This window comes from Calidris pugnax, unplaced genomic scaffold, assembly GCF_001431845.1.
Source record: "Calidris pugnax isolate Ruff unplaced genomic scaffold, ASM143184v1 scaffold542, whole genome shotgun sequence".
Taxonomy (NCBI): Eukaryota; Metazoa; Chordata; class Aves; order Charadriiformes; family Scolopacidae; genus Calidris; species Calidris pugnax.
Window position 1 is genome coordinate 1 of NW_015091235.1, and position 8639 is coordinate 8639.

General features: G+C 54.1%; 1 protein-coding gene across 1 annotated transcript; it reads left to right on the top strand.

Annotated features, from left to right (window-relative positions):
- Positions 1-43: 43 nt before the first annotated feature.
- Positions 44-8137, top strand: LOC106898583 (alpha-actinin-4-like; the record flags this gene model as incomplete). Its single annotated transcript, XM_014959892.1, has 7 exons — positions 44-191; positions 3411-3561; positions 4050-4158; positions 4469-4609; positions 6134-6316; positions 7531-7665; positions 7743-8137. Coding segments are annotated over 7 exons (1161 nt in total), but the record flags the coding sequence as incomplete, so codon positions are not given.
- Between the last annotated feature and the right edge of the window lie 502 nt (positions 8138-8639).

The following is an 8639-nucleotide window of genomic DNA, read 5'->3' on the forward strand; positions in this document are numbered from 1 at the left end:
TGGCCACCCCACCTTGACCCCTGGTGTCCCCGTGTCCCCCCAGGACATCAACACGGGGTGGCAGCACCTGGAGCAGGCGGAGAAGGGCTACGAGGAGTGGCTCCTCACCGAGATCCGGCGGCTGGAGCGCCTGGACCACCTGGCCGAGAAGTTCCGCCAGAAGGCCTCCATCCACGAGGCCTGGACTGAAGGTTTGGAGGGGGTCGGGGGGGTCAAGGGGGACAATTTTGGGGGGCACAGGAGGGTGAGGGGCACCAAACCCTTGGGGAGAACCTGGGCCTCTTTAGGACCCTTTTAGGACCTTCTCAAGGCCTTTGTGGGACCTTCTCAAGGCCTTTGTAGGACCCTTTTTGGACCTTCTCAGGACCCTTTTTGGACCTTCTCAGGACCCTTTTTGGACCTTCTCAAGGCCTTTGTAGGACCTTCTCAAGGCCTTTTTAGGACCCTTTTAGGACCTTCTCAAGGCCTCTTTAGGACCTTCTCAAGGCCTCTTTAGGACCTTCTCAAGGCCTTTGTAGGACCTTCTCAAGGCCTTTGTAGGACCTTCTCAAGGCCTTTTTAAGACCCTTTTAGGACCTTCTCAAGGCCTTTGTAGGACCTTCTCAAGGCCTTTGTAGGACCTTCTCAAGGCCTTTGTAGGACCTTCTCAAGGCCTCTTTAGGACCCTTTTAGGACCTTTTTAGGACCCTTTTAGGACCTTCTCAAGGCCTTTGTAGGACCTTCTCAAGGCCTTTGTAGGACCTTCTCAAGGCCTTTGTAGGACCCTTTTAGGACCTTCTCAAGGCCTTTGTAGGACCTTCTCAAGGCCTTTGTAGGACCTTCTCAAGGCCTTTGTAGGACCCTTTTAGGACCTTCTCAAGGCCTTTGTAGGACCTTCTCAAGGCCTTTGTAGGACCTTCTCAAGGCCTTTGTAGGACCTTCTCAAGGCCTTTGTAGGACCCTTTTAGGACCTTTTCAAGGCCTTTGTAGGACCCTTTTAGGACCTTCTCAAGGCCTTTGTAGGACCTTCTCAAGGCCTTTGTAGGACCCTTTTAGGACCTTCTCAAGGCCTTTGTAGGACCTTCTCAAGGCCTTTGTAGGACCTTCTCAAGGCCTTTGTAGGACCTTCTCAAGGCCTTTTTAGGACCCTTTTAGGACCTTCTCAAGGCCTTTGTAGGACCTTCTCAAGGCCTTTGTAGGACCTTCTCAAGGCCTTTGTAGGACCTTCTCAAGGCCTTTTTAGGACCCTTTTAGGACCTTTTCAGGGCCTCTTTAGGACCTTCTCAAGGCCTCTTTAGGACCTTCTCAAGGCCTTTGTAGGACCTTCTCAAGGCCTTTGTAGGACCTTCTCAAGGCCTTTTTAGGACCCTTTTAGGACCTTCTCAAGGCCTTTGTAGGACCTTCTCAAGGCCTTTGTAGGACCTTCTCAAGGCCTTTTTAGGACCCTTTTTGGACCTTCTCAAGGCCTTTGTAGGACCTTCTCAAGGCCTTTTTAGGACCCTTTTAGGACCTTTTCAAGGCCTTTGTAGGACCTTCTCAAGGCCTTTTTAGGACCCTTTTAGGACCTTTTCAAGGCCTTTGTAGGACCTTCTCAAGGCCTTTTTAGGACCCTTTTAGGACCTTTTCGGACCTTTTCAAGGCCTTTTTAGGACCTTTTAAAAACTCTTCAAAAACTCTTTTAGAGCCCTTTAAAACCCCCTTTTTTGGACCCTTTTAGAGCTTTTTTAGGACCCTTTAAAAACTCTTTAAAATCCCCTTTAAAATCCTTTAAAAAACTTCTTTTTGGACCCTTTTAGTCCCCTTTAGTTTTGGGGTGGAAATCTGGGGTTTGGGGTGGAAACCTCTTGGTTTGGGTGGAAAAATGGGGTTTTGGGTGGAAACCTCTTCGTTTGGGTTGGAAAACCCTTAGTTTTAGGGTGGAAACCTCTTGGTTTGGGTTGAAAAATTGGGGTTTGGGGTGGAAACCTCTTAGTTTGGGTTGGAAAACCCTTAGTTTTAGGGTGGAAACCTCTTGATTTGGGTTGAAAAATTGGGGTTTGGGGTGGAAACCTCTTGGTTTGGGTTGGAAAACTGAGGTTTTGGTGGAAAACCCTTAGTTTTGGGTTGGAAACCTCTTGGTTTGGGTTGGAAACCTCTTGGTTTGGGTTGGAGAACTGGGGTTTTGGTGGAAAACTCTTAGTTTTGGGGTAGAAACTTCTTGGTTTGGGGTGGAAAACTGGGGTTTGAGGTAGAAACCCTTAGTTTTGGAGTGGAAACCTCTTGGTTTGGGGTGGAAAACTGGATTTTGGGGTGGAAACCTCTTGGTTTGGGTTGGAAAAATGGGGTTTGGGGTGGAAACCTCTTGGTTTGGGGTGGAAAACCCTTAGTTTTGGGGTGGAAACCTCTTGGTTTGGGGTGGAAAACTGGGGTTTTGGGTGGAAACCTCTTGGTTTGGGTTGGAAAACTGGTTTTTGGGGTGGAAAACCCTTAGTTTTGGGGTAGAAACTTCTTGGTTTGGGTTGGAAAAGTGGGGTTTGAGGTGGAAACCCTTAGTTTTGGGGTGGAAACCTCTTGGTTTGGGTTGGAAAACTGGATTTTGGGTTGGAAAACCCTTCGTTTTGGGGTGGAAACCCCTTGGTTTGGGTTGGAAAACTGGATTTTGGGTTGGAAAACCCTTCGTTTTGGGGTGGAAACCCCTTGGTTTGGGTTGGAAACCTCTTGGTTTGGATTGGAAAACTGGGGTTTGGGGTGGAAAACCCTTAGTTTTGGAGTGGAAACCTCTTGGTTTGGGTTGGAAAACTGGATTTTGGGTGGAAACCTCTTGGTTTGGGTTGGAAAACCCTTAGTTTTAGGGTGGAAACGTCTTGGTTTGGGTTGGAAACATCTTGGTTTGGGTTGAAACCCCTTAGTTTTGGGGTGGAAACCTCTTGGTTTGGGTTGGAAAAGTGGGGTTTGGGGTGGAAACCTCTTGGTTTGGGTTGGAAAAGTGGGGTTTTGGTGGAAACCCCTTCATTTTGGGGTGGAAACCTCTTGGTTTGGGGTGGAAAACTGGATTTTGGGGTGGAAAACTGGATTTTGGGGTGGAAACCTCTTGGTTTGGGTTGGAAAAATGGGGTTTGGGGTGGAAACCTCTTGGTTTGGGTTGGAAAACTGGGGTATTGGGTGGAAACCTCTTGGTTTGGGTTGGAAAACTGGGGTATTGGGTGGAAACCTCTTGGTTTGGGTTGGAAAACTGGATTTTGGGGTGGAAAACTGGATTTTGGGTTGGAAAACCCTTCGTTTTGGGTTGGAAAACTGGGTTTTGGCTGCGTTTTCCACCCGGGGATGACCATGAGGGGCCTGGGGTTCCCCTCAGTGACACTCTATGAGGTTTCCCCACCCTGTCCTTTGGTGACAACCCCCCCTCACCTTGTCCCCCCCTCACCTTGTCCACCCCACAACCTTGTCCCCAGGCAAGGAGTCCCTTCTGAAGCAGAAGGACTACGAGTCGGCCACCCTCTCGGACGTCAAAGCCCTCCTGAGGAAACATGAGGCCTTCGAGAGCGATTTGGCGGCCCACCAGGACCGGGTGGAGCAGATCGCCGCCATCGCCCAGGAGCTCAAGTAGGAAGGACACCCCCTTTTCCCTCCCCCCCACCCAAAAAACCCCAAAACTTACTCATTTTGGGGGGATTCTCCCTTAATTTCCCTCCTTCCAACCCCGTGGTTTCTCCTCCCGGACAAGGCCTCACAAAGGCCTCATTGTTCTCCTCAGCCCTTCCGCCCCCCCCCCCTTCTCCATAATTAGAACGGGGTTAATTGTGAGAGCTTTGGGGTTTTTGTTGGTTCTTTTTGTTGGTTTTGTTATTTTTTATTGTTTTGGGTTTTTTTTTTTACTCATTCCCCACCCCCTTCCCTCAAAATCAGATCAACTCCAGGCCCGAAGGAGCCAAAAAGGACCATGAATGGAGCCAGGGAACGGGGCCACGAGGGGCCGGGGGGTGGTTAATTGGCCAAATTGGGTTTTTAACGAGCCCTCGAGGGGTTGGGGGAGGGTTTCCTGTCCCCCTGACCCCAAAACCTCCTTTTTTCACCCCATTTTTTGCTTTCAGTGAGCTGGATTACTACGACTCGCCCAGCGTCAACGCCCGGTGCCAGAAGATCTGCGACCAGTGGGACGTTCTTGGGTCCCTCACCCACAGCAGGAGAGAAGCTCTGGAGGTGGGTGGGACCCCAAAAAGGGGGTCCAGGGCCACCTCAAAGGGGTCCAGGGCCACCTCGAAGTGGGACAGGGCCACCTCAGGGGGACCAGGGCCACCTCCAACCAGTGGGACCTCCTGGGGTCCCAGGAGAGAAGCCCTGGAGATTGGTGGGATCCCAAAAAGGAGGTCCAGGGCCACCTCAAAGTGGGACAGGGCCACCTCGAAGTGGGACGGGGCCACCTCAAAGAGGTCCAGGGCCACCTCGGGTGGACCAGGGCCACCTCAGGGGGGTTCTTGGCCTCCTAACTCCCCCGTGTCTTCCCCGGCAGAAAACGGAGAAGCAGCTGGAGACCATCGACGAGCTGCACCTGGAGTACGCCAAGAGGGCGGCCCCCTTCAACAACTGGATGGAGAGCGCCATGGAGGACCTGCAGGACATGTTCATCGTCCACACCATCGAGGAGATCGAGGTAGAGGAAGGGAGGGGGGGGAAGGCTCCGTGGCCTTCAGCTTCTCTTGGGGTTCTACAAGACCCAGGAACCTTCTCGTGGGGGTCTGGAAGACCCAGGGAGCTTCTCTTGGGGTTCTACAAGAGCTGGGGACCTTCTTGTGGGGGTTTGGAAGACCCAGGAACCTTCTTGTGGGGTTCTGCAAGACCTGGGGACCTTCTTGTGGGGTTCTACAAGACCCAGGAGGTTCTCATGGGGGTTTGGAAGACTCAGGGAGCTTCTCTTGGGGTTCTACAAGAGCTGGGGACCTTCTTGTGGGGGTTTGGAAGACCCAGGGACCTTCTTGTGGGGGTCTGGAAGACCCAGGGAGCTTCTCTTGGGGTTCTACAAGACCCAGGGAGCTTCTTTTGGGGTTCTACAAGAGCTGGGGACCTTCTCTTGAGGGTCTGGAAGACCCAGGGAGCTCCTCATGTGGTCCTGCAAGACCTGGGGACCTTCTCATGAGGGTCTGGAAGACCCAGGGAGCTTCTTGTGGGGTTCTAGAAGACCCAGGGAGCTCCTCATGGGGGTCTGGAAGACCTGGGGACCTTCTCATGGGGGTTTGGAAGACCCAGGAACCTTCTTGTGGGGGTCTGGAAGACCCAGGGAGCTTGTCTTGGGGTTCTACAAGAGCTGGGGACCTTCTTGTGGGGGTCTGGAAGACCCAGGGAGCTCCTCATGGGGGTCTGGAAGACCTGGGGACCTTCTCATGGGGGTTTGGAAGACCCAGGAACCTTCTTGTGGGGTTCTGCAAGACCTGGGGACCTTCTTGTGGGGTTCTACAGGGAGCTTCTCATGGGGGTCTGGAAGACCCAGGGACCTTCTCTTGAGGGTCCAGAAGACTCATGGAGCTTCTCGGGGGGGTCTACAAGACCCTGGGACCTTCTCTTGGGGGTCTACAAGACCCGGGAAGATTCTCTTGGGGTTCTACAAGACCTGGAGAGCTTCTCGAAGACCCAGGGAGCTTCTCTTGGGGTTCTTCAAGAGCTGGGGACCTTCTCGTGGGGGTTTGGAAGACCCAGGGACCTTCTCTTGGGGTTCTCCAAGACCTGGGGACCTTCTCATGGGGGTCTGGAAGACCCAGGGAGCTTCTCTTGGGGTTCTTCAAGAGCTGGGGACCTTCTCGTGGGGGTTTGGAAGACCCAGGGACCTTCTCTTGGGGTTCTCCAAGACCTGGGGACCTTCTCATGGGGGTCTGGAAGACCCAGGGAGCTCCTCATGTGGTTCTGCAAGACCTGGGGAGCTTCTCTTGGGGTTCTTCAAGAGCTGGGGACCTTCTCGTGGGGGTTTGGAAGACCCAGGGACCTTCTCTTGGGGTTCTCCAAGACCTGGGGACCTTCTCATGGGGGTCTGGAAGACCCAGGGAGCTCCTCATGTGGTTCTGCAAGACCTGGGGAGCTTCTCTTGGGGTTCTTCAAGACCCAGGAGGTTCTCATGGGGGTCAGGATGAGCTCAGAGCAGGTCCAGGCTCTGACCTGTCCCCCCCCGTGTCTTCTCCCCCCCCAGGGCCTCATCGCCGCTCACGACCAGTTCAAGTCCACCCTCCCTGACGCCGACAAGGAGCGGGAGGCCATCTTGGGCATCCAACGGGAGGCCCAACGCATCGCCGACGTCAACGGCATCAAACTGGCGGGGAACAACCCCTACACCTCCGTCACCCCCAACATCATCAACTCCAAGTGGGAACGGGTGAGTGTGTCCCACCAGCTCCCCCAAAGGGGTCATCCATGGGGCTGGAGCTCCTGGAGCCAGATGTTCCACAAGCTCTTGGAAGTAGATGCTCCATAACTTCCTGGAGCCAGATGCTCCACGAGCTTCTGGAGCCAGATGCTCCATGACCTTCTGGAGCCAGATGCTCCACAAGCTCTTGGTAGTAGATGCTCCATGAGCTTCTGGAGCCAGATGCTCCATAATCTCCTGGAGCCAGATGTTCCACAAGCTCTTGGAAGTAGATGCTCCATAACCTCCTGGAGCCAGATGTTCCTTGAGCTTCTGGAGCCAGATGCTCCACAAGCTCTTGGAAGTAGATGCTCCACAAGCTCTTGGAAGTAGATGCTCCATGAGTTTCTGGAGCCAGATGTTCCATGAGTTTCTGGAGCCAGATGTTCCATGAGCTCCTGGAACCAGATGCTCCACAACCTTCTGGAGCCAGATGCTCCATGAGCTCCTGGAGCCAGATGTTCCTCAAGCTCTTGGAAGTAGATGTTCCATGAGCTCCTGGAGCCAGATGTTCCACAAGCTCTTGGAAGTAGATGCTCCATAACTTCCTGGAGCCAGATGTTCCTTGAGCTTCTGGAACCAGGTGCTCCACAACCTTCTGGAGCCAGATGTTCTATAACCTTCTGGAGCCAGATGCTCCATGAGTTTCTGGAGCCAGATGTTCCTCAAGCTCTTGGAAGTAGATGTTCCATGAGTTTCTGGAGCCAGATGTTCTGTGAGCTCTTGGAAGTAGATGCTCCACAAGCTTCTGGAGCCAGATGTTCCACAAGCTCTTGGAAGTAGATGCTCCGTAACCTCCTGGAGCCAGATGTTCCTTGAGCTTCTGGAACCAGATGCTCCACAAGCTCCTGGAAGTAGATGCTCCATGAGCTTCTGGAGCCAGATGTTCCACAAGCTCCTGGAAGTAGATGCTCCATGAGCTCCTGGAGCCAGATGTTCCTCAAGTTCTTGGAAGTAGATGCTCCATGAGCTCCTGGAGCCAGATGTTCCTCAAGTTCTTGGAAGTAGATGCTCCATGAGCTCCTGGAGCCAGATGTTCCACAAGCTCCTGGAGAACCATGACTTTCTGGAGCCACCATTCCCTGGTGGCCCCAACCATCATCATCATCTTCATCTTTTCTTGGCCCCCCCAGCTCTGATGTCACCGTGTCCCCCCCCTCCCACCATCTTCTTTCTCCTGGCAGGTCCAACAGCTGGTGCCCAAGAGGGACCACGCTCTCCTGGACGAGCAGAGCAAACAACAGTCCAACGAGCGGCTCCGGAGACAATTCGCCGGCCAAGCCAACATGGTGGGACCTTGGATCCAGACCAAGATGGAGGTGAGGCTTCCAGTATCTCAACTGGGAGGACTGGTGAGGACCAAAAAGGTGGGATTTAAACCCAACCCGTCCTGCAGGAGATTGGACGTATCTCCATCGAGATGAACGGGACCTTGGAGGACCAGTTGGACCATCTCAAGCAGTACGAGCAGAGCATCGTGGACTACAAACCCAACTTGGACCTTCTGGAGCAGCAGCACCAGCTCATCCAGGAGGCCCTCATCTTCGACAACAAACACACCAACTACACCATGGAGGTGGGTCACCTTCGTCCAACCCCACCACGGGGTCCACCCAGGTCTCCTGGGGGGTCTTCCGGGCATCGGGGTTGGGTGTTCTTCATCCATCCAGGCTCAAGGTTCTACCCTTGAGGTCCTCCAGGCATCAGGATGGGTGCTCTTCACCCATCCAGGCTCAAGGTTCCAACCTTGAGGAGCTCCAAGCATCAGGGTGGGTGCCCTTGGCCCACCCAACCTCCATGTCCCACCCTTGAGGTCCTCCCGGCATCAGGGTGGGTGCTCTTCACCCACCCAACCTCCAGGTCCCACCCTCATGGAGCTCCTCTGGACATCTGGGTGGGTTCCTTTGGCCCACCCAAGGTGCAGGTCCCACCCTTGAGGTCCTCCAGACATCAGGATGGGTGCTCTTCACCCACCCAACCTCCAGGTCCCACCCTTGAGGTCCTCCAGGCATCAGGTTGGGTGCTCTTCACCCATCCAGCCTCAAGGTTCCAACCTTGAGGAGCTCCAAGCATTGAGGTGGGTGCCCTTGGCCCACCCAACCTCCAGGTCCCACCCTTGAGGTCCTCCAGGCATCAGGTTGGGTGCTCTTCACCCACCCAACCTCCAGGTGCCACCCTCATGGAGCTCCTCTGGACACCTGGGTGGGTTCCTTTGGCCCACCCAAGGTGCAGGTCCCACCCTTGAGGTCCTCCAGGCATCAGAGTGGGTGCTCTTCACCCACCCAAGCTCCAC